General features: G+C 37.1%; 1 protein-coding gene across 3 annotated transcripts in view; it reads left to right on the top strand.

Annotated features, from left to right (window-relative positions):
- RNF13 (ring finger protein 13) overlaps positions 1-26,349 on the top strand; it is a 137,270-nt gene that overhangs the window by 102,683 nt on the left and 8,238 nt on the right. For all 3 annotated transcript variants that reach the window (XM_004278179.3, XM_033402746.2, XM_033402748.2), the window contains one exon: positions 4,223-4,316. In XM_004278179.3, the coding sequence (XP_004278227.1) occupies positions 4,223-4,316 (94 nt within the window). The remainder of the gene's footprint in view (positions 1-4,222; positions 4,317-26,349) is intronic.

The raw sequence follows: 26,349 nt of genomic DNA, 5'->3' as shown, positions 1-26,349 counted from the left end.
AGTCACTATGGAGAACAGTATGGAGGTTCCTTAAAAAACTGAAAATAGAATTACCATATGATCCAGCAGTCCCACTACTGGGCATATATCCAGAGAAAACCATAATTCAAAAAGACACATGCACCCCAATGTTCATTGCAGCACTATTTACAATAGCCAGGTCATGGAAGTAACCTAAATGCACCTTGACATATGAATGGATAAAGAAGTTGTGGATAAATGGATAAAGAAGTTACTCAGCCATAAAAAGGAACGAAACTGCGTCATTTGTTGAGACGTGGATGGATCTAGAGACTGTCATACAGAGTGAAGTAAGTCAGAAAGAGAAAGACAAATATCGTATATTAACGCATGTATGTGGAACCTAGAAAAATGATACAGATGAACCGGTTTTCAGGGCAGAGGTTGAGCAACAGATGTAGAGAACAAATGTATGGACACCAAGGGGGGAAAGCCACGGGGCAGTGGGGATTGTGGTGTGATGAATTGGGCAATTGAGATTGACATGTATACACTGATGTGTATAAAATTGATGACTAGTAAGAACCTGCTGTATAAAAATAAAATTCAAAAAATAAAGTTTGTCTTCTAGAGAAGTGGACTTTGAGATTTTCTTTTTTTTCTTTCATTCAACAAATATTTATTCTGCACCTCTGAACCTAGGCACTGCTCTAGGGTGTTAAGTTTCCTCAGTGAACAAAATGGGGAAACATCCCTGATGTCAAGTATTTTACATTCCAGTGGGACTTATATTCTAATGTATTTACTCTCCTTTTTAATCTATCTCATGAATTTCTGCTCTTGGCAGTATTATTTTCTTTCATCTACTTGTTTTGGATATGATGCTTTTCTTTTTCTAGCTTGATCAGCTAAATACTCATTTTTCTTTATAGTATATGCCTTTAGGTTATAAATTTCTCTTTAACAATCACTTTAGCTGTATGTAACTCATTACTTTTGATAAGGAATATTTTTATTTTAATTTGGTTTAAATTGAGAAAATTTTTTTCACTGTTATATGGGATATTTCTTTACCACTTTTGATGTATCCATCCATGTGAATGGGAAACTCAGTTACTAATACTCCTAGCCCTTCCCTACTGAGTTGGTCTTAGGAGAGATGAAGTACCTTATCTGTGTGGTACATTTGGGAAGAATAAATTAGGGCATGCTGGCTCAGCTTCATCTTTCTCTTGAGGTGAACCTGTCTTCAGCTCCTCCAGGACTGGTTCTGCAGTTCTAGGGGAGGGTAAGGGAAAGGCCTACGCCATTCCTGGTTGTCTTTGTCTATATCTGGGTGGGTAAGGCAGTCTAATTCAGTGGTTAAGGAGAAGGTTCTGTTTCTTTCTTCACCGAGTTAGGTGCTCCACCTGCTTCCATCTGCCAGTTCATGATCTTATTTTCAAGTTATTTAGAATCCAGGTGGTGAAGAGACATGGTAATTGTGGTTAAATTTTGTAAACATTCCCCACCATATATGTGAAAAGAATTGTGGGGTCCAAAGTTTTATATATGTCCATTAGTTTGAGCTTGGGTATTTGTCTTGTCCAGTCTTTTTTTTCTTTCTTTTATATTATTTTAAAGACACTTTTATTGAGATATAATTCACATAATATAAAATTGACCCATTTAAATGATATAGTTCAGTGGTTTTTAGTATATTCACAGAACTGTTCAATTGCAATTGTCCATGGTTTTTCGCACTCCTCTGTTTTCTAAAGCAGTGCTGTGCAATAGAACGATGTTGTGAGCCACATTTATTGTAATTTAAAGTTTTCTGGTAGCCAAATTAAAAACGGTAAAAGGAAATATTTCGGTGAGATTAACTTAAATACTGTATTTATTTAACTTAATAAATCTAAAATGTATTTCAACATTCAGTTAATATAAATAATTATAAAATATGTTTTATTCTTTTTGTACTAAGTCTTTGCAAACTGGTGTGTATTTTATACTTTTACAGCAAATCTCAATTGAGACCAGCCGCATTTCAAGTGCTCAGTAGCTACATGTATATAATGGCTACCATATTGGGCATCATAGGTCTGTGGTCTTTACTTTTTTTTTTTGGTCTGCTTGATCTAGAAATTACTGAGCTTGTGAATTTGTGTATTTCTCCCATAATTTTGTTATTTTTTAGGTGAAGTGTCCTTTTTATCATTGTGATAACTATTTCCTAATGATTTTTATCTTATATCCTGTTTTACTTTATATGCCAACTTTTACTTAGTACTGTCATGATATAATTTTATCTATCCCTGTATTTTTTACCTTTACTTTTGTCTTAATGTGTCATTAAGTTTTAATCTTGTGTGTTGTGAATGGTTGGAATTTTTTCTTTATCCAATATGATATACTCTTTTAAAAAAAACTGGTGAATTTACCCCATTTGCATTTTTGTGATTTGGACTAATTTCTATTGTTTACTTTTTATTCTATTTTTTTTTCTACTATACAGATTTGGATTACTCAACTTTTTTTCTCTTTCTGTCTCCCTTTCTCCCTTTTTCCTACTAGTTTGAAAGCTTATATTGTTTTTTTCTAGTGGTTACTATTAAATTTTTAAAATAAACATCTACTGATTAATATATTAATAAACTGCACATTTAAATTGTACAGTTTGGTAAGTTTTAACGTACGTATGTATACCTGAGAAACCACCACCGCAATTAAGATAATAAAATATCGGATCAGCTCAAAAAGTTTCCTCATACTCTGTGATAATCACTCCCTTTCACCTCTTCCAAATTTTTCCTTCATGTCTCCCCCCACACCATTGCTGGACAACCACAGATCTGGTTTTGGTCACTGTAGATTAATGTGCATTTTCTACCACTTTATATACAGGGAATCATAAATTACATACTCTTTTGTGTCTGCCTTCCTTCTCTCAGAATAATTATTTTGAGATTCATATATGTTATTGAATATATTGATATTCATTACTTTTTATTGCCAAGTTGTATTCCATTGTATGACTATACCACAGTTTTGTTTATACACGTACTCGCTGATGAACATTTGGGTTGTGTCTCGTTTTTGGCTATTACAAATAAAGCTGACATAGACTTTTTTGTACATTTGTATATAAGTTGTTATATGGATATACACTTTCATTTCTATTCACTAAATCTAAGTAGGAGTGGGATGATTAGGTCATTTGGTAAATATGTGTTTAAATTTATAAGAAACCACCAAACTATTTTCCAAAGTGGTTGTACCATTTTACAATCCTTTCAGTAGTGTATCAGAGTGCCAGTTCTTCTACTTCCCTGCCAACACTTGGTATAGTCAGTCTTTTTCATTTTAATCATTTTAATAGGTATATAGTGGTATTTGTGATTTGAATTTTCATTTTTCTCCTGACTAATTATGTTGAACATCTCTTCATGTGCTTATTTGCCATCTGTATATCTTCAGTAGCAAAGTGTATATTCAGATATTCTACCCATTTTTTTCTCTTGGGTTGCTTGTTTTCTTATTATTGAATTTTGAATTCATTATGTATTCTGGATAGAAATCCTTTATGAGATATGCAATTTGCAGATATTTTCTGCCAGTCTGTGAACGGTCTTTTATCTTTAAACAGTATCTGTTGGGGACAGAAGTCCTTAACATTGATGTAGTCAAATTTGTCAAAATTTTCTTTTATGGACTTCGTTTGTGGCATTTGGTTCTGGTTCCATGGACTTCCTTTTTATTCTTGGAAGGATAGCAGTTTATACTTTAAAATATTTTGTATATTTTATCTGATATTTCTGAATATTTATAGTACAGGTGTTCTGTATTAGTTCTGTCCATTTTGCTGCTAGAACCACTGAAAGTGCAGTTTAGTGCATGTTATGTTTGAAAATTTTATCAGTTTGTAACTTACAGAAATTCCAACCCCCCCATTTTTGATCCAGTGGAGTCTTTGTAACCTGGAATCTACCATTTATATTTTTCCAACAAATAGTTACATGTTATTTATAATGTTTTTGTCAGAGTAAATTAAAGATAATTTAGGTCATTGAATAAAAATTCAAAGGATAATTTATAGGCTAACCACTAATGATAACTAATCATGGATATTTTAATTAATAGTCTCATGACTAGGGTTTAAATAAATTGAATTGATTTGTAGCAGCTATCTAGAAACATAAAAGACATTTGTTATTTTAATGGTCATTTTCTATTTGCATGTTTAATATCTGACTCCCTTTTTTTTCTCTTTTATTTTTAGATCACAAAATTTGTCCAGGATAGACATAGAGCTAGAAGAAACAGACTTCGTAAAGATCAACTTAAGAAACTCCCTATACATAAATTCAAAAAAGGTAAGTGAACATTTTTATTTTCTAAATAAAAACCCTTAGTTTATTTAATAGTACATGGTGATTATACTCTATTGCAACCTTCTGAGTCCTTGCCATACCCTATGTCTAACACTCAGTTAATAATGAATGAGTGAATGTGGAAGATGGTCTTTTGCTGTGGTTTATCCTGGTGAAGGCAAGAAGGGGGTACATGGTCTTCAGAGAATTTAAAAACAATAGTGAAACTGACCAAAATGCTTTTTATTATCCCCATGTGCCAGAAGTTCTAAACATCAGTAGGTAAAATACTTATCTTCACCAGGGTGGTCTGCTCCCACTCTCTCTCCCACCCTACACCACCACTGTATTAACATTGCAGTAATTAAACACATAGTTTATAGTGTTGTGTTAACTAAACACAGTAGATAGCTATTATGTGTCAATATATTGTAAATGTATCATCTCATTTAATTTTCATATTTCTATGAAATGGGTACTATAATGGACATTATATATGAGGAAATAGTGGGTCAGAAAGGCAAAAAATTTAATGTCTCACAGCCAGCACTAACAGAGCTGGGGAGGGGCATGGGTCTAATACTTTAGCCAATGTAGTTTCTCCTGCTTATGCTTGGTGAGCTTTTAGTGTAGGTACATGCTTATTAAATCTTTTTGGCCAGTAGTCCCCAGAATTTTCAATTTCTGTACCAGTAAAAATGTTCTGTTTTTTAATTCAGCAGAGAAAATGCATAGAGAGTGGAAAGGAGAAGTAGAGAAGGCATTAAAACTTAATTCTGTAACCTATACTTCAGTAAAAAAAAACTTAGTTCTGCAAATTTTTTATTTTTCCAAGTAACAAAATGTTTAAAAAACCTACCATTTATAATAACCATATTTTATGAAAAATATAAAAACAAATAAATAGGAAAATCACATGTTAAAAAATAAATAACAACATTCGTAAAAATGCAGTGTGCTATCATCATACAGTGCGGATTAAGTAAAAGTTATTCATAAACCAATTTGAGGACTGGCTTTAGGAATCACTTTTTTAGGCTCCATTTTGTATGTTAATTTTTATGTTTCCTAAAACCAGGGGGAAAAAAAGAGTAAAATAAATGATGTTGATATTGTCCTAGGCTAAAAAGGGCGTGCATAGTTGGCTTTTCTTCTGAGTAAGGTAAGTGGCCGTTGTAGGATTTTGAGCAGAGAAAAGATAAGATCTAAATTAAAAGTTGAGTGGGCCTTTCTTGCTGCTATGTTAAGAATAGGATGCAGAGGGTCGGGGTGTAAGCAGAGACCAGATGGGGGCCGTCACAGTAATCCAAGTGAAAGATGCATGTGGCTTGGACTGGAGTGGCAACAGTAGAGGGAGTGAAGAAATCTTAGATTCTAGATACATTTGTAAGATGGAATGTACTGGATTTATTGATGGACTAGTTATGGGGAGAGGAAACAAGGATGACTCCAGATTTTGTGGTCTCAGTGACTGGAAGGATGGCATTGCCTTAAATAGAAATAAGGATGGTGGAGCAGGTTTGGGGAGGAAATTTGGGAAATCCGTGTTGGACATGTAGAATTTCACATGTTCACTAGACATTTAAATGAGTCTGGAGTTTAAGAGACGTCTGAACTGGAAGTATTGATATAAAAAGATGTGTTTAAATCATAAGACTGGATAAGATTACCAAGAGAATGAGTATGGATGGACAGAATACTAAAGACATATTGGGGCATCCCAACATTGAGTAAGGAAGAAGCGGAATCAGCAGTGGAGACTGAGAAGGGGTGACTAAGTTATACAGAGGAAAATCAGAAGGAGTGGTTTACCAGAAACCAAGTGATGCAAATCTCTAAGGAGCAAGGAGTGATAGATAACTTGTGTCAAATGTTCCTGATAGATAAGTAAGATGAGAACTAATTGACCATTAGAAGTTATTATCATGATGTACAGTTTTGACAGAGTGGTCCGTCCAAAAACCTGATTGTGGTGGGTTTGAGAATGGAAGGAGAGGAACAGTAACTATAGACAACTTTTTCAAGAAACTTAACTACAAAGGGGAGTAAAGAAATAGTGTAGTAGCTGGTAAGGGAAGTTTCATTAAGAAATAATAGCATATTGCTGAAGGAAATTGATGACGTAGGTGATAGATGGGAGAATTGCTATAATAATGTCTTTGTGAAGGCAAGAAGGCATGGGATCTGGTGTACAAATAGTTGGATTGGCCTTAGATAGGAGCATGGAGAGTTGAGCTAAGGGAAAGTAGAATATGTGGGTGCAAAATCCTGGTAGTGTTTATGGTGGTCAGGCTGTGGAAATATTCTTTACTTCCATTGTTCTCAATGAAGTAGAAAACACAATCATCAACTGAAAGCTGAGGATGGGGGAGGAGATTTTGGAGGTTTAAGAACAGAAAGGTATAAAATATTATTCTGGGAGAGTAGATGGGCAGATGGACTAGGGAAATATAAAACATTGCCTGGGAGCCTGAACCTCCCTTTCAGGTTCATAGTTATGAACCAATCAGCATAACTGTGTGTTTTTCTCTAGCCATGTTCATCTGTATGGTGTTTATCCTTACCATACCTTCACATTTTTTAAAAAATGTGAAGTATGACATGTATACAGAAAAGTACTTAAGACATTTTTCTGGAACCATCCAGTTCAAGAAACAGAACATTACTAGCATCGCAGAAACTACTGTGTCCCCTTCTAGATTGTAATCCTTTCCTCCTCACTGGAAGTAATCACTATGCTGGCTTATGACAATCATTTCATTGCCTTTATCTTAAGTTTTGTCACCTATGTATGGATTCCAAAACAATATGATTTACTTTTTCCTATTTTTGAATTGCGTTTTTGGCCTTACCTCTTTTTTTTTTTTTTTTTTTTTTTTTTTTTTTTGCGGTACGCGGGCCTCTCACTGTTGTGGCCTCTCCTGTTGCGGAGCACAGGCTCCGGACACGCAGGCTCAGCGGCCATGGCTCACGGGCCCAGCCGCTCCGCGGCATGTGGGATCTTCTCGGACCAGGGCACAAACCCGTGTCCCCTGCATCGGCAGGTGGACTCTCAACCACTGCACCACCAGGGAAGCCCCTTACCTGTTTTATTAACAGTTTTTTTGGTGAAATTAACCCACTTTATTACATGTATATGTAGTTCATTCACTTTTATTTCTTTGTATAAATATATTATTTATCCTTTTTACTATTAATACACATTGGGGGTTTTTGTTTTGTTTTTTATTTATTTTTTATTGAAGTATAGTTGATATTCAATGTTCTCTTTTGTTTCCCCAGTTTGGGGCCATTACAGACCATACTTTTAAGAACATTCTTGTACATATATTCTGGTGTATATGAGCATGAATTTCTTTAGAGTATATACCTAGAAGTAGATTAGCTGGCTTAGGATATACATGTCTTCAATTTTATTGGATAATACCAAGTTTTTTTCAAAGTGATGATGGTACGAGTTTATATTCCCATCAATAATGTATAGGAGTTCCTGTTGTCCCACATATGTACCAATATTTTGTACTGACAGCCCTTTAAATTTTAGCCAATCCAATGGGTTTATAAAGATAGCTCATAGTGGTTTTAATTTACATTTCCCTTCTCGTCTGTGAGGTTAAGTGCCTGTTTATATTTTTATTTACTAGCTAGATTTTCACTTCCGTGAAGCACCTTTCATGTCATTTTCCTGTTGGGTTATCCTCCCCTGCTTTTTACATGTAGGAGGAATTCTTCAGATGTTCTCACAAACCCACCCTGGAGTTGTGGTGTGTGGTGAATCAGTTCTTCACTGATTTTTTGTGTCTTAACTGTCTTCTAGTTTGTCGCTTATGTTTTCATAGGACTAAAGTTCTTTTTTTATATATATATATATATATATATATTTTTTTTTTGGCTGCGTTGGGTGTTTGTTGCTGTGTGCAGGCTTTCTTTAGTTGCGGCAAGCGGGGGCTAGTCCTTGTTGGTGTGCGCGGGCTTCTTGTTGCGGTGGCTTCTCTTGTTGCAGAGCATGGGATCTAGGTGCACAGGCGTCAGTAGTTGTGGCACGTGGTCTCAGTAGTTGTGGCTCGCGGGGTCTAGAGTGCAGGCTCTGTAGTTGTGGTGCACGGGCTTAGTTGCTCTGCGGCATGTGGGATCTTCCCGGACCAGGGATCGAACCTGTGTCCCCTGCATTGGCAAGCAGATTCTTAACCACTGCACGACCAGGGAAGTCCCCTAAAGTTCTTTTATGGTAGTGTTTTTGCATGTTTTAAAAGAACTTCTTCCATACGCTAAGGTCACATAGATATTATATTATCTTCTGAAAGCTTTATAGTTTTGCCTTTCATGTTTGGGTATTTAGTCTACCTAAATTGATTATGTAAAATGGAGGCCCAATTTAAGTTATTTCCAATTTGATATTTTGTATAAGGATATCCAGTTGTCCCAGAGCTAAGTATTAAAAATAAACTGTTCACAGTGTTGGTCACCTCTGACGCAGTTAGAGGTGTGTGAGTTTGTTTCTGGACTTCTGTTGGTCTTGTGTGTGAGTTTGTTTCTGGACTTCTGTTGGTCTTGTTGTTTGTCCTTATACCAATACCACACTATCTCAGTTACTGTAGGTTTATGGTAAGTCTTGATATCTGATCAAGTTAGTCCTCCCACCTTGCTCTTCTTCAACAATTTTTAGTTATTTTTGACACTTTGAATTTCCATGTAAATTTAAAATCAGCTTGTCAAGGCCACCGTACCTCTAAACATATACATACAACTATTGTATTTGTTGTAGTACAATAGACATAACATAAAAGTTACTACTGTAACCATTTTAAGTGTAAAGTTCAGTGACATTAACTATATTCATATTGTTGTGCAGTCATCACCACCATCCATCTCCAGAACTTTTCCACCCTCCCAAACTGAAACTCTGCACCCAGTAAACAATAACTCCATTTTCCCCTCCCACCAGCCCATGGCAACTATCATTCTGCTTTCTATCTCTATGAATTTGACTTTTATAGGTATGTTATGTAAGTAAAATAATAAGTGATTGGCTTATTTCACTTAGCATAGTGTCCTCAAGGTTTATCCGTGTTGTATTATGTGTCAGAATTTCTTTCCTTAAGGCTGAGTAATATTCATAATATTCTATGCATATACCACATACTGTTTATCCATTCATGTGTTGCTAGATACCTGGGTGCTATTGTGAATAATGCTGCTATAAACATAGAGGTACAAATATCTGTCTGAGTCTCTGCTTTCAATTCTTTTGGGTATATATCCAGAAGTGGAATTGCTGGATTAAATGGTAATTCTCTGTTTAATTTTTTGAGGAACACCATACCATTTTCCATAGTGGCTGCATCATTTTACATTCCCACCAGCACTGCACAAGAGTTCCAGTTTTTCTACATCCTTGCCAACGCTGTCATTTTCTAGGTTTTTTTTTGATAATATTCATCCCCTAATGGATGTGACATGGTATCTCATTGTGGTTTTGCTTTGCATCTCCCTAATGATTAATGATGTTAAGCATGTTTTCATGTGCTTATTGGCCATTTGTCTTCTTTGTAGAAATGTCTGTTCAAGTCCTTGGTTGTATTTGTCTTTAACCTTTTGGGAAATAATTTCAAACTTAGAAAAACTTTGCTTCAAAGTTAAAAAACTTTTGTTCTGAGAAAGAGTTTGTTAAGAGGACAAAAAAACTTTGCATGAATTGTCCAAAAACACCCATATACCCTTTACCCAGATTTACCTATTACTTACTATATTAGCTTCCATAGGGTTGCTATAACAAAGTACCACAAACTAGGTGGCTTAAAACAATAGAAATTTATTTTCTCACATTTCTAGAAGCTAGAATTCCAAACTCAAGGTGTTGGCAGGGTTGTTTTGTTCCTAATCTAGGGAAGGAGTCTTCCTTGCCTCTTCCTTGTTTCTGGTGGTTGCTGGCAATCCTTGGCTTTCCTTGACTTGTGGCAGCGTAACTCCAATCTCTGCCTCCATCTTCACATGGCTTTTTTCCCTGTATATATATGTGTGTCTAAATTTCCATTTCTTATAAGAACACCCAAATCCATTGTAACCTCATCTTAACTTGATTACATCTGGAAGGAACCTATATCCAAATAAGGTACATTCACAGGTTCCAAGTGGACATGAGTTTTTGGAGGCAACCTATTGCTTTATCATTTTTGCTCTCCTTCTTTACGTATGTATGTATGTATATAAAATTTTTCGTCTAAATAATTTGAGAGTAAGTTATATGCATCATGATCCTTTATGTCTAAATATTTTCATGTGTATTTCTTAAGAATAATGAGATTCTTTTGTGGTACTGCACTTAAGTCACCAACTTCAGGAAATTTGTTGATGGACGATTTTAATCTAATTCATTCCTTTTTCTAGTTTTGTCAGTTGTTCCAATAGGTTCCTTTATAATAATTTTTCTTCCAGTATAGTATCCAATCTAGTATCACTTATTGCATGTAGTTATCATATTTCTTTGGATTTCTTTAATCTGGACTTTTTATTCAGCCTTTGTCTTTTGTGACATTGACATTTAGAATAACACAGTGCCCCTGCCTTTTGTTAAAAAACATTTTTGTTTTTTAACAGATTTTATTTTTAGAGCAGTTTTAGGTTTACAGAAAAATTGAGCAGAAAGTATAGAGAGCTTTTATATGCCCCTCCCCTCTTAAAATACTCCTAATATTATCATCTTTCACTTGTGTGGTACATTTGTTACAAATGATGAATAAATATTGAAATATTATTAACTAAAGTGCATAATCTGCATTAGAGTTCCCTCTTTGCATTGTACAATTCTGTGCATTTTGACAAATGTGTAATGTCATGTATCTGCCATATCATATAGAATAGTTTCACTGCTCTGAAAATCCCCTGTGCCCCATCTATTCATCCCTTTCTCTTTCCTTCCCACAAACCACTGGCGACCGCTCATCTTTTACTGTCTCTATAGTTTTACCTGTTGCAGACTGTCATATAGTTGGAATAGCAAATATGCATTTAAGGCTCCTCCATGACTTTTTGTAGCTTGATAGGTTATTTCTTTTTGTTGCTGAATAATACTTCATTGTATGTCTGTACCAAAGTATGTTTATTCCATATTGTCTATGGAAGAACATCTTAGTTGCTTCCAGGTTTTGGCTGTTAAGAATCAAGCTGCAGTAAACTTTTGTGTGCATGTTTTTGTGTGGACATAAGTTTTCAACACATTTGGGTAAACAGCAAGGAGCATGATAGCTGGATCATGAGGTAAGACACTGTGTGGCTTTGTAAGAAAACGCTAAACTGTCTTCCGAAGTAGCTGTACCATTTTGCTTTCCCACCAGAAATAACTGAGAGTTCTGTTGCTGCACATCCTCCCCAGCGTTTGGTGTGGTCAGTGTTTTGTATTGTAGCCATTCTAGTAGGTGTGTAGTGGTATCTCATACATATAATGTTGTGCAGCTTTTTATATGCTTATTTGTATTTGCCATCTGTATATCTTCTTTGATGAGATCTTTTACTCACGTTTTAATTGGGTTGTACACTTGACTGAATGTTTGTATTCCTCCAAGATTCATATGTTAGAGCCATAATCCCCAGTGTGATGATATTTGGAGGTAGGGGCCTTTGGGAAGTCATTAGGTCATGAGGATGAGGCCCTCATGCATGGGATTAAGTGCCTTCGTACTTGAAGAGACACAAGAGACATGATCTCTCCCTCATGTGAGGATACAGCAAGAAGGCAGACATCTGCAAATCAGGAAGAGAGCGATCACCAGGAACCAAATTGGCCAACCCCTTAATCTTGGATTCCCTAGCCTTCAGAACTGTGGGGAGTCAATGTTTGTTGTTTAAACCACCCAGTCCATGGTATCTGTTATGGCAGCCCAAATGGACTAAGACAGGTTGTTTTCTTGTTTGAGTTTTAAGAATTCTTTGTATATTTTGGATACCAAGTCTTTATCCGATATGTATTTTGCAAACATTTTTTCCCAGTATGTGGCTTGTTTTTTCAATCTCGAACAATGTCTTTCTCAAAGAAGTTTTTGATTTTAATGAAGTCCCTCCTATCGGCTTTTTTCTTTCATGGTTCATTCTTCTGGTGTTGTACCTAAAAACTCACTGTCAGTGACCAAATGGGACTCGTTCTGGGAATAGAAGTATGGCTTGATATTAGGAAAAATCATCAGCATAATTCTCTATGTTAATAGGTCTAAGAAGAAACAATCAGATGATTATGTACCAGACACAAAAAGCACATACTGCATGATTCCATTTATATAAAATTCCAAAAAATGCAAACTAATCTATGGTGACAGAAAGCAGATCACTGGTTACCTGGAGCCCAGGGATGGAGAGAGAGATTGATTGATTGCACAGGGAGTACAAGGAAACTTTTGGGGGGTGATGGAAATGTTCTGTATCTTGATTGTGGACATGGTTTCTCAGGTGTACATATCTGTGAAAATTCATAGAATTGTATACTTTAAATGGGTGCAGTTTCTTGTATGTAGATTATACCTCAATAAAGTTGAAAAATATTTTAAAAGAAAACTCACTGTCAGATTCAAGGTCACCTAGATTTTCTGTTATCTTCTAGAAGTTTTAGAGTTTTGCCTTTTCCGTTTAGGTCTATGATCCATTTTGAGTTAATTTTTGGGAATGGTGTAACATCTATGTCCAGATTCTTTTTTTGATATTTCTTTTTATTCTGGTAAAGTATGTATATAACATAAAATTTGTCATTTTAACCATCTTAAGGGTACAATTCAATGGTATTAATTACAATCACAGTGTTTTTGCAGATATCACCACTATCTATTTCTAAAACTTTTTCATCATTCTGGAAACTCTGTACCTCTGGAACAATTTCTTCCTGTTCCCACCTCCCACCAGTCTCTGATAACCTCTAGTCTACTTTCTGTCACTACAAATTTGCCTATTCTAGATATTTCTTGTAAGTGGAATCATGCAATATTTGTCCTTTTATGTCTAGTTTATATCATTTAGCATAATGTTTTCAAGGATTACCCATGTTGTAGCATGTATCAGAACTTCATTGCTTTTTATGACTGAATAATATTCCATTGTATGAATTTACCACATTTTGTATATCCATTTATCTGCTGATGGACACTTGAGTTACTTCCACCTTTTGGCCATTGTGAATAACACTGAAAATTGGTGTAGAAGTATATTTGAGTTCCTGCATTCATTTTTTGAGTAAGTACCTAAGAGAGCTATTGCTGGATCATATGGCAATTCTGTGTTTAACTTTTTGAGAAACTGCCATACTGTTCCACAGTGTATTCTTAATTATGACACCAAGAGCATGAACAAAAAAAGAATAGAGAATTTGGACTTCATCATAATTAAAAGGTTTTGTGCTTCAAAGAACATTGACAACGATGTGGAAGAATAAGAACCCTTGTGCATTGTTGCTGGGAATGTAAGACAGTGCAATGGCTGTGAACAGTGGAAAACAGTATGGAGGTTCCTTAAAAAACTAAAAATAGAACTACCTTATGACCCAGCAATCCCACTACTGGGCATATACCCTGAGAAAACCATAATTCAAAAAGAGACATGTACCACAATGTTCATTGCAGCACTATTTACAGTAGCCAGGACATGGAAGCAACCTAAGTGTCCATCGACAGATGAATGGATAAAGAAGATGTGGCACATATATACAATGGAATATTACTCAGCCATAAAAAGGAACGAAACTGAGTTATTTGTAGTGAGGTGGATGGACCTAGAGTCTGTCATACAGAGTGAAGTAAGTCAGAAAGAGAAAACAAATACCCTATGCTAACACATATATATGGAATCTAAAAAAAAACCCCAAAACATGGTACTGACGAACCTAGTTGCAGGGCAGGAATAAAGAGATAGACATAGAAAATGGACCTGACATGGGGTGGGAGGGGAAAGCTGGGGCAAAGTGAGAGTAGCATCGACAATATATACACTACCGAATGTAAAATAGTTGGCTGGTGGGAAGCAGCAGCATAGCACAGGGAGACCAGCTCAGTGCTGTGTGACCACCTAGAGGGGTGGGATAGGGAGGGTGGGAAGGAGGCTGAAGAGCGAGGTGATATAGGGACATGTGTATGCATATGGCTGATTTGCTTTGTTGTGCAACAGAAACTAACACAGTATTGTGAAGCAGTTATACTCCAATAAAGATCTGTTAAAAAAAAAAGACATTGCCATAAAATAGATAATAAGAACCTGCTGTATATAAAATAAAAGAAAATAAAAAAAAGAATACATTGCCAATTCCAAGCTCATGAAGATTTACCCCTATGTTTTCTTTTAAGAGTTTTATGGTTTTAGCCCATACTAGGTCTTTGATCAGTTTTGAGTTAATTTTTATATATAGTGTGAGGTAGGGCTTCAACTTTATTCTTTTGCATGTGGAAATGCAATTGTCCGAGCCCCATTTGTTGAAATGACTATTCTTTCTTCATTGAATGGTCTTTTACCCTTGTCAAAAATATTGGCCATAGATGAATGGGTTTATTTCTAGACTCTCAAATCTCTTCCATTGATCTCTATATCTGTCCTTATGCCAGTACCACGCTGTTTTGATTACTCTGGATTTGCACTGCATTTTGAAATTGGGAAGTATGAGTTTTCCAACTTTGTTCTTTATTTTCCAAGATTGTTTTGGCTATTTAGGATCCCTTGCGAATTCCATCTGAATTTGAGGTTTGAGCTTTCCATTTCTGCAAAAAAGGCTGTAGGAATTTTGACAGGGATTGTGTTGAACTTGTAGATTGCTTAGGGTAGGATTGAAACTTTAACAATATTACATCTTCCAATCCATGAAAATGGGATGTCTTTCTATTTATTTAGGTCTTCTTTAGTGGCTTCCATCAGTGTCTTACAGTTTTCAGTATATAAGTCTTATCACCTCCTTTGTTAATAGATTTTTTTCCTACGTATTTTATTCTTTTAGATGCTATTGCAAATGGAATTAATTTCTTAATTTTCTTTTTGGATTGTATATTGCTGGTGTATAGAAACCCAACTGATATGTTGATTTTGTAACCTGCAACTTAGCTGAATTTATTAGCTCTAGTAGGTTTCTTGTGGATTCATTGAGATTTTCCATACATAGGATTATGTCGTCTGCGAATATACATAGTTTTACTTTTTCCTTTACAATTTTGGATTCCTTTTATTTCCTTTCATTGTGAATTTCTCTGGGTAGAACCTCCAGTACAGTGTTGAATAGCAGTGGTGAAATCATGCGCCCTTATCTTGTTCCAGATCTTAGGAGGAAAGCTTTCAGTTTTTCACCATTGAGTATGATGTTAGTTGTATAATTTTCAAAAATGCCATTTATCCAATGAAAAAATGGGCAGAAGACCTAAATAGACATTTCTCCAAAGAAGATATAACAGATGACCAACAGGCACATGAAAAGATACTCAACATCGCTGATTATTAGAGAAATGCAAATCAAAACCACAATGAGTTATCACCTCACACCAGTCAGAATGGCCATCATCAAAAAGTCTACAAATAATAAATGCTGGCAGGGGAGAAAAAGGAACCCTCCTACACTGTTGGTGGGAAGGTAAATTGGTACAACCACTATGGAAAACAGTATGGAGATTCCTTAAAAAACTAAAAATAGAGCTACCATATGATCCAGCAATCCCACTCCTGGGCATATATCTAGAAAAGACGAAGACTCTAATTCAAAAATGTACATGTACCTCAGTGTTCATAGCAGCACTATTTACAATAACCAAGATATGGAAGTAACTTAAGTGTCCTTCAGCAGATGAATGGATAAAGAAGATGTGGTGTATGTATACAATGGAATATTACTGAGCCATGAAAAAACAATGAACTATTGCCATTTGCAGCAACATGGATGGACCTAGAGAATATCATACTAAGTGAAGTAAGGCAGAGAAAGACAAATATATGATATCACTTATATGTGGAATCTAAAAAATAATACAAATGAATCTATATACAAAACAGAGTCACAGACATAAAAAGCATACTTCTGGTTACCAAAGGGAGAGGAGGGAGGGAATTAGGAGTATGGGATTATCGGATACAAACTACTGTACATAAAATAGATAAGCAACAAGGATTTACTGTATAACATAGGGAACTATATTCAGTATGAGAAAAATGAAAAAATGCCATTTATCACAATGATAAAGTTCTCTCTTATTTTTTTAAAGGTGAATTTTTAAAATTTTGTTTATTTTTTTTGGCTGTGTTGGGTCTTTGTTGCTGCGTGCAGGCTTTCTCTAGTTGTGGCGAGTGGGGGCTACTCTTCTTTGCGGTGCACGGACTTCTCATTGCCGTGGCTTCTCTTGTTGCAGAGCATGGGCTCTAGGTGCACGGGCTTCAGTAGTTGTGGCATGCGGGCTTCCATAGTTGTGGCACACGGGCTCAGTAGTTGTGGCTCATGGGCTCTAGAGCTCAGGCTCAGTAGTTGTGGTGCACGGGCTTAGTTGTTCCACAGCATGTGGGATCTTACTGGACCAGGGATCGAACCTGTGTCCCCTGCATTGGCAGGTGGATTCTTTTTTTTTTTTTTTTTTTTTTTTGCGGTACACAGGCCTCTCACTGTTGTGGCCTCTTCCGTTGCGGAGCACAGGCTCCGGACGCGCAGGCTCAGCGGCCATGGCTCACGGGCCCAGCCGCTCTGCAGCATGTGGGATCTTCCCAGACCAGGGCACGAACCTGTGTCCCCTGCATTGGCAGGCGGACTCTCAACCACTGCGCCACCAGGGAAGCCCTAAAGTTCTCTTTTATCTAGATGAATTTTTTTGGTATGCCTCGTTGTTCTGGCACCATTTTTAAAAAGATTATCCTTTCTTTCTTGCTCTGTTGTCAAAAAGCAGTTGACTATATTTATGTGGCTCTATTTCTGGGCTTTTTATTCTGCCCCATTTATCTGTATGTTTTTCACCAGTTCCATATTGTGACTGTGGTAGCCTTATAGTTAAGTATTCAAGTGAGGAAGGTTAGGGTCTACTCAGGAACTCCCCCGGTGTCTGCATGTAAGAGTGCAGCCTCTCTGGAGCTGTAGTAAATTGTGATACTGGAGCTTCTATCTAGTGTGTGTCTGTGGTACTGCAGACCCTAGTGCATAGTTTATCATCTTTGTTCTCAGAGACCCCCAGTCTGGCACCCCATTCTTGTCAGTACTTGGATACATCAAGATAGAAACTGCTCCCTTGGGCAGCCCTTCTAAAATTCTGACATTAGGCATACATTCTATACCTTTCCCTTACCAGGTAGAACACAGGAGTTGGGGGTTACCTCCCAGGGGAGAGAAGTTCTGGTGTAAGAGAGTGGACAGTGTAATGAATTTTCTTAGCGGGCTTTGATGTTGTTGGCTTCACCCTTGCCTTTGTTGCAGGAACCTTTTAACTGTTTTCTGGATTTCTCAGAGAGGCATTTGGTCTGTTTGTTAATGTTAAGTCTCCATGGTGGCAGGCAGACCCAGGGCAGGCTTCCTGTTCTGCCATCTTGCTGACATCACTCCTCTCCTTCACTTTTGAAGGATAATTTTGCAGGGTACAGGATTCTAGGTTGGTGGGGGGGTTTTCCCCTCAATTTTACTTCACTCTCTTCTTGCTTGTCTGGTTTCTGAGGAGAGTCAGGTGTAATTCTTATCTTTGTTCCTGTAAAGGTAAGGTGTTTTTTTCCCTCTGGCTTCTTTCAAGATAATTTTTTTTTAATCTTTGATTTTCTGCAGTTTAAATATGATATGCTTAGGTTTCATATTTTTTGACATTTCCCTGCTTGGTGCTCTCTCATCTTCCTGGATTTGTGGTTTTTTGTCCTGCATTAATGGGGAAATTCTCAGTCATTTCTTCAAATATTGCTTCTGTTCCCTCTCTCTTTCTTCTCCTTCTGGCATTCCCATTACACACATGCTACACCTTTCTTTTTTAGTTCTGCAGTTCTTGGGTATATTGGGTTTTGTTGTGTTCCACTCTTTTGCTTTTCAGTTTTGGAGGTTTCTATTGACATATCTTCAAGCTCAGCGATTCTTTACTCACCTGTGTCCAGTCTACTAATGCGCCCATCAAAGGCATGTTTCATTTCTGTTTATGTTTTTGATCTGTAGCATTTCTTTTTAATTCTTTCATAGATTTTCCATCTCTCTGTTTACTTTACCTCGATCTGTTCTTGCATATTGTCTGCTTTATTCATTCGAGTCCTGATCGTATTAATCAGAGTTGTTTTGAATTTATGATCTAATAATCCTGACCTCCCTGCCGAATCTGAGGTTGGTTCTGATGCTTGCTCTTTCTCTTTAAACTGTGTTTTTTGCCTTTTAGTATCCCTTGTAATTTTTTGTTGGAAAAGTGGGACATGATATTCTGAGTGAAAGGAATTCCATTAAGTAGGCCATTGGTGGTGTGGTGGTGAGATGTGGGGGACAGGAAGCATTCTATAATCCTATGAGTAGGTCTCAATCTTTTTGTGAGCCTGTCGGCTTTGGGCTGTGAACTTCACAAGTGCCTTTCAGTTTTTTCCCAGCCTTTAGTGTGACCTGATGGCTGGAGAGGTTGGAGTTGGGTTTTTCCCTTCCTCCATGTTGGTTAGACTCTGATAAAAACCCTAATAGGTTATGATAGTTTATCCTTGAGGGCAGGCTTGCTAAGAACAGAATGCCCTGGCATAGTTTAAAGTGGCTGCTTTTCTCCTCCCCTTCCAGAAGCCCAAGGGGATTTTTCTCCACCATTCACTGTGAGAACCTGGTAGAGCACCACAAGATAAAACTCACAAAAAATGTTCAGGCTCCGCTGGAGTTTTAAACTCTCAGACTTGTACACACTGAGCCTCTAGCAGTTCATCAATTACAGTTCAGTTTTTCCTACCCTGGTACTGGTTCCTGTGAAGTTTCTGCTCAGGGGTTTCTGCTGTGATAAGTTGTGATTCTCTGTATCTACCTGTCTGTATCTCCAGTGTGGGGGGCAGTAGTTTGCCCTGTGAGTTCATTTCTCTGATGGATCTAAGAAGAATTATTGATGTTTCAGTTTGCTCAGTTTTTTACTTGTTATGGCAGAATCATGACTTCTGCTTCTCACGTGCGAGACCAGAAAACTTCCCCTAGAGTTTTAAACTCTCAAACTCATCTACGCTGAGCCTCCAGCAATTTATCAGTTACAGTTCACGATTTTCTACCTGGTGCTGTTTTCCAGTCTTTTGCTCCTGGGCTTCTGCTCTAGTAGGGTGTGATTCTCTATATCTGCTAATCTGTCTGTCCAATTCGGGGGGAGGCAGTTTTCTCTGTGACCTTAGTCCTTCAATAGATCTAAAAAGAGCTGTTGATTTTCAGGTTTTTTTTTTAGCTTTTTCCTTGTTGTGAGCTTTTTCCAAGATCCTTAGGTGCCACACCAGAAACTGGACGTCTCCCCTTTGCCCTTCTAGTTCTACTACTACTTCTGCTTCATACCACCTTGGTTGTAGGTGTGTTTCTAGATCATTTATTTACCTAGGAGTGAAACAGCTGAGTCATAGAGTATGTATATCATCAAATTTACTGCATAGTGCCAAGTTAATCTCCAAAGTGTTTATACCAATTTGCCATCCTACAAGAGGTAAATGAGAATTCCTGTTACTTTACACATTTCCAGGTCAGTCCAGTATTCTTAGAAATGTTTAGGCCTGATGAGATCTACCTGTCTTTCATGAGGCCTTCATTTAGTTTAGTGCCAACAAAATTATTTGTTAATATTATTTTTGATATATAAAGCTGCTTTTAAGAAATACTTTTAAGTATTAAAGTATTAATACTTTTAAGTATTTTAAGAAATACTGCCCTTAAGTAACTTATACCTTAACTTGTATGGTAAATTCCAGATTTAAATATCTATTCATGCATTATGTACTGGGCACTTGCTGTGCTCTGGACACACTGTTCTACCTAAACATTGGGGATGCAGTAGTGAGCATAAGTCAAAAAGGAACTGTCATTCCAAGTTTTAACAAAAGATCTCACACTGGTTTCTTTAACTATTGAATTAATAGTTTAGAAAACATTTTGACTTAATGCATCTTTTTGTGAATTCCTAATACATAAATGAGTTGGGTCTCATATTTTTAAATTATTTGTTATTAGTCTACATCTTGAAGATATTTTTCTTTGCATAGGTTGTATTATTTTTTAACTTTTAAGAAACATTCATACCTAGCATGGCACTTACTTAGTAGGAATTCAGATATTTGCTACTTGTTCCAAATTATAATTAAGTCACAAACCATTTAAATTCCATTATCCTAGTCCTAAAAATATTAAACTTTCCAGCAGCTGGTAGAGTTCCAAACCTTTGCTAATATGCCCTCTTTTGTATCCACTTACAGTAGTTTTCAATTTGCACAAAAGACTTGACAGTGTAGAACTTTGTTCTCAGCATACCTATGATCATTTCATTGTAAGCCAAATTATGAGAAATTTAGAACCAATCACTGGATGAATTTTTTAGAAGTGGCAGACTAAACACATTTTGATAGTTGTTATTGTCTGTGAAAAAGTCCAACTATTTTGTCATAATTATGAAAAGGATAAAATCAAGATGGTTTCCACATGAACATAGCATTGGAGACCATTTAAATTTTTTAAAAAAGTTAATCCTTTGCCAAAAGCCTTAACCTTGAATTTTTTTTCTTAGTCCAGATGCTTGGCACTACACAGTTTGAAAGTATGAAAAGCCTGTCAAGTTCATCACTGTCAAAGGATAATGATAGTGTTGAACACTGATGTTCTCTATGCCTTTCAAGTGTAAAGACTGAAATAATCCAGTTTATCCAAAAGAAATCCCACCCACTTTTTCTTACTTGTGGGAAGTTATCTCACCAAGAACTCTCAATCCAGGCTGCAACATACGATTGTACAGGTTGTACATTGCACAACTCTGGGAGGTTTTCATTCATTCTTCGTTATCAGAGATTTTTATATTTGTGATAACAATTATTTGAGGGGCAAAGAGCAATAAAGTACCCTGAGGAAGTGTTGCTTTTTTTCTGATTTTCTTCAGGGTGTCATTGAGCCAGTAGAATTTTTGGTGTGAACATAGAATGATTGATGTAGTGCTGTAGCCATCTTAACAATCTGCTGTGCAATCACCCAAATCCCAAATGCAGACACATTTACAGGACAAATGATCCATTTCTTTACAAATAAGGTGTACAAAGAGGGCAGGGCAGTTTTAGATTAAAAGAGACTTACAAGTCATCAGCCAGATGCACTGTTTGGACCCTGTTTGGATCCTAGTTTGAATAAATTATCTGCAAAAGGACAGTTTTAAGACAACTGAGGACATTTGAATATGCCTTGGGTATTGGATGATATTAAGAAATTACTGTTCATTTTGTTAGGTGTGTAATAGTATTGTGATTACAAATTCTAAAAATCCTTATCTTTTAGACATATATACTAAAGTATGTGTTGGTAACATGATATGTCTCAGAATTTGCTTTAAATGTTGATACTTCAGGGAAAAAAGCAGAGGAAGTTATAGATCTAACAAAAATGGTAGAATATTGAAAACTGTTGAAACTCAGTGATGGTACATGAGGTGGTATAATGGTATATATCATTATACTTTTGTGTATGTTTGAAACTTTTCTAATTTAAAAAAAGTAAAAGAAAGAAACTACCTACTCTCACTGGATCTTATGTCCAAAGGGAAATCCAGTAGAAGTCAGTGAGGAATGTTAATTATTTTACCTCTTCTCCCGGTAGAAATCATTCCATTTTAGGAATTATAGACAGCTCTAAAACTCCACTAGAATCAAAAGTCATTTCCTTTCCTATAGCTGGTTCCTAGGCTTCCTTCTACCCCAGGTAAACTTTAGCAATTCGTATCAAAGCTATACTAGTTGGAGGGGTGGGTTTATGTAAGTGATGTAAGTAGTTCTTATGAACCCCACAGCAGTGAGGAAGTTAACTTTTAGAGGATCAGCAAAATGATACAGTGGAAAGAATACAGGATATGGAACCAAAAGACTTGGTTCTATTAGTGATTAAATGTGTGACTTGAGCACTTAACCTACCTCTCTGATAATACCTGCTGAAAGTACCTCACTAAGATATGAGAAGAAAGTAATGCAAAATCATGTCTTTTCAAATACAAATTACTATGGACCCAAACTAAGCAAGTGTAGTCGTATGCTAGCCATAAAATCTATGCAATTTCACCGGCCAGCTTAGATGTTCAGGATGCCTTAACTTCTGAAGAAAAAGAAATCTGAAGTTGTTATATAAGTGTCTCCTTTGTGTCCTACTGGATTATTTCTTACAGTTACTCTGAATTATACTTTTTCTAACTGTAAAATTACATTTTTTTAATACTCCGTGTTATGGGAAATGTTTTCACATGTATTGCCTCATTTGGCTTCTTTATCCATGACCTATTGTATGACTTTTTATTTAAAGATGTTTTCTCCCAAATGGTATTATATTAACAAATTTTCATAGGCTGATCATCCTCTAAGACTTATTTTACTAATTTAGAAATGTTTATTAAACGGTTTCATGGTGGCTACGCTCTGAAAGAAGCAATAAAGAATTATTTTATAAAGTTAGGTTACAGTCTCTGCCCTCAAAAAAAAAAGGTATGTTGTGGTTCAGATAGTCCCAACTTTTTTGTGATTCAGATAGTCTCAGCTTTTTTCTGCTTTCTGCCTCCCTGGAACTGACACGTGCAACTCACTGCCCTCAGTAACCCCTCTTCTTCTGCGCCGTGTTTCCAACCCTGGATGCCTGTGGGTAGGGTAGGCACTCAGGAGCGCAGCTACAGTCAGTCACCAGTCTTTTCAGTTCTCTTCTTCTGTGAAGTAGGAATCTCCTTTGCTGCCATTTACCCTTTGGATCACTGCTTGCTTATAATGATAGCACACGTTTGAGAGCTTTGTGTGTGTCAGGCACAGATCTATGGGTTTTATCTCAGGTTATTATCTCCTTAGCCCTTGCCTTTTCCTAGTGAGCTATTTCCTGGCGGCTTGCATACTTTATATCCCGCCTAGACCTTTCTCCTAAGCTCCAGTTCCACATATCCAGTTAACTAATAGACATCTCTGCCTGGATACACAGTCTTCAAATTCAGTACGTCCAGAACTGCTTTTCCTTTTCGCATTTCGTCAGCATGTATTTGACCAGCCATTGTGCTTGGCGTTAGAGATAGCAGCTTACTGTCCATAATTATATACAGTAAGAGAACTTCTGTGGTTTGTTCTGAGCCTCATTTATATGTAAGAATAAAGTCAGACTTACACTTTAGCACGGCCTAGGGACCTCATGGTCTGACCCCTGCTTCCACCCCCAGCCTCACCCTCTGTTCACTTCCTTGCATCTTACATTCTAGCCTGAGGAACTGCCTCCTGTTCCCCCACCCACATACTTCTGTGTAGCTTTTTTGGAGTTTTAATTCCTTTCCCTGCTTTTGTTAACCTTGAAGTCCCAGTTCTTCCTCTAAGCTCTGCCTTAGTATAGTTCATGGTATTTGCCAAGTAAATGTCAATATGTATCTGTTATTGTAATGGACATTTTAGAAAACTTACAAAGAAATGTGACCCTCATTCTCAAGAAATTTCCAATCCAGTGGAGATAGGGCAAATGTAATTTATTTATATTTCCATAGAAAGTATGACTTTCCATCACAAAACAGGTATCCCCCGCTTTTTGAAAGTTTGCTTAATGCCACTTTGCTTCTTTGAAAGACCTATGTTAGTACCTGTTTTTGCTAACTGAAAGAAATCCAAAGAGGATTTTCGCTTTTATAAAAAAAAGGGTGAAAAGCAAAACTAGTGTTCAGCCTTCGTTTTGCAACGAGCTGTTGTAGAGGGCAGCATGCACTCCGAGCATTGAAAATGGCACCCCCAGCTCCTTCCCCTGGAACTACACTCAACATCTCAGCATCAAGCCAGTGTGAACTGTCTCTGTGAGCATCTGTGCTTTATCTCAACTTATGTGCATCTGTTAGCAAAATGTGTCCTAAGGTAACTGCTTCTTTGTGCCACTTTGGCTTATGAAAGTTTTCATAAAACTCTACTTTCAGATAGCAGGGGAAACCTGTACTGTATTTCTTGTGTTACAGTAAAGTGTGTGGTCCAGAAAGAGTACTCCATCTTTTTTTTTTTTTTTTTTTTTTTTTTTTTTGCGGTACGCGGGCCTCTCACTGTTGTGGCCTCTCCCGTTGCGGAGCACAGGCTCCGGACGCACATGCTCAGCGGCCATGGCTCACGGGTCCAGCCGCTCTGCGGCATGTGGGATCTTCCCAGACCGGGGCACGACCTGTGTCCCCCGCATCGGCAGGCAGACTCTCAACCACTGCGCCACCAGGGAAGCCCAGTACTCCTTCTTTGGAGAGACATTACATTCTGACACACTGTAGTCTAAATAAAGTGCACATATTGTTCAGACTATAATTAGTCTTTGGTAATAGTTACATTATTTCAGGATAAAATATAGTCACAAAACACTAACCATCTCTTTAACATTTAGAATTAACTTACCAATTCTTAGTTAAAAAAAAAAATCAGCAGCTTATATATAGTTAATTTGCTCCCAGTCCCTCTCCTACGCTTTTTACATGTTGTATCTTAATAATGTCAAGCAAAACACTTAAAAGTTTTTAAACTTCTATTAAATGAAAATAGCCGTCCCATAAGATTACATGCATTATCTTTGATTCACCTCTTCTATTACCAGTGTCTAGTCTCCAAATGCAATGAGTTGTTCTTTCAAAATGATTATTGGATCTAATAATTTCTTTCCATTCTTGTGGTCACTTTATCATGCAAGCCAACCTCAGTTTATTACTTGAGTTTTGGGAGTGCTAAACATCAGGTCAGTTTAACAGTCTCTAGGCTCACCTCTACATCACAGGCCCGGGTCCCTTCAGCACCTGATGAAAAATTTCTAAGATGTGGTTTTCATACATCAGTTATTCCAAGATCAGAGTCTGCATCTTGGTATTCAAAGCTTTTCATCATTTGGCTCCACCAAACTCATCCACCCTTACTTTCCACTGCTCTGTATTTCTAGCTTTGCGTAACTTTGATTTTGCCATGTTTATTTCCCCTTGCAAAAGTCTTTCAATCGTTTACCTTCCCAATAGTGTCTTTTTTTTTTTTTTGTGGTACGCGGGCCTATCTCTGCTGTGGCCTCTCCCGTTGCGGAGCACAGGCTCCGGACGCGCAGGCTCCTTGGCATGTGGGATCTTCCCGGACCGGGGCACGAACCCATGTCCCCTGCATTGGCAGGCGGACTCTCAACCACTGCGCCACCAGGGAAGCCCCCCCAATAGTGTCTTTTCCTCCTTAGTTTTTCTAAATTCAGTTTAAGACTTGATCCTAGTTCTTCTCTAAGCACTCTTCTCCAGTATCTCCTGGTACAGTGAACTCTTCTTTTCTTGGATATCTTCTGCTTATCAGTAGACACAGTATCGAATATTGCCACTGTGCAAACATTATACTCCTTATAGTACTTTGTTGTATATGGTCTTCTGGTGTCCTGAGAGTTGGCCAGAATATTCAACATTGAACTAGGAAGGCTGAGGCCAGACTGATTGAGGCCAATCAGTCAGGATCTATATAGAATTTATCTACATTATTAGCTTTTTGTACTTAGATCTGTCTGATTAGGTCCTCTGATTAGCAGTTGGAGGCAGAAGTCAGGATGTCCTGGGAATAACTTATGTAGTTATTCATACATTAATTACGTCAACAAATATTTACTGAGTACTTTTACTATGTGCTAGGCACTGTTCTAGGTGGTAGGGAAACAGCAGTAAATAAAACGGAAAAAAAGACCTCGTGCCTTTGTGGAGCTTTGCGGGGCAGACAGACAAGGAAAGCAGTAACGTCACACAGCAATAAGTGCAACGAGGAAAACAAATGATGAGTGACGGGGGAGGGGCCCGATGCTGTTTTAGATAAGACCAGGAAGAAGACCTCTCTGAGAAGGACACCGAACAGAGATCCAAATGAAGTGAGAGATTAAACAGTGGGGGGAAGGGGGAGGGGAGAACACTGCAGGCAGAGG

The sequence above is a fragment of the Orcinus orca genome, chromosome 5, assembly GCF_937001465.1.
Source record: "Orcinus orca chromosome 5, mOrcOrc1.1, whole genome shotgun sequence".
Lineage (NCBI taxonomy): Eukaryota > Metazoa > Chordata > Mammalia > Artiodactyla > Delphinidae > Orcinus > Orcinus orca.
Note: the sequence above shows the minus strand (reverse complement) of the source record. Positions and strands in the feature narration are given on the sequence as shown.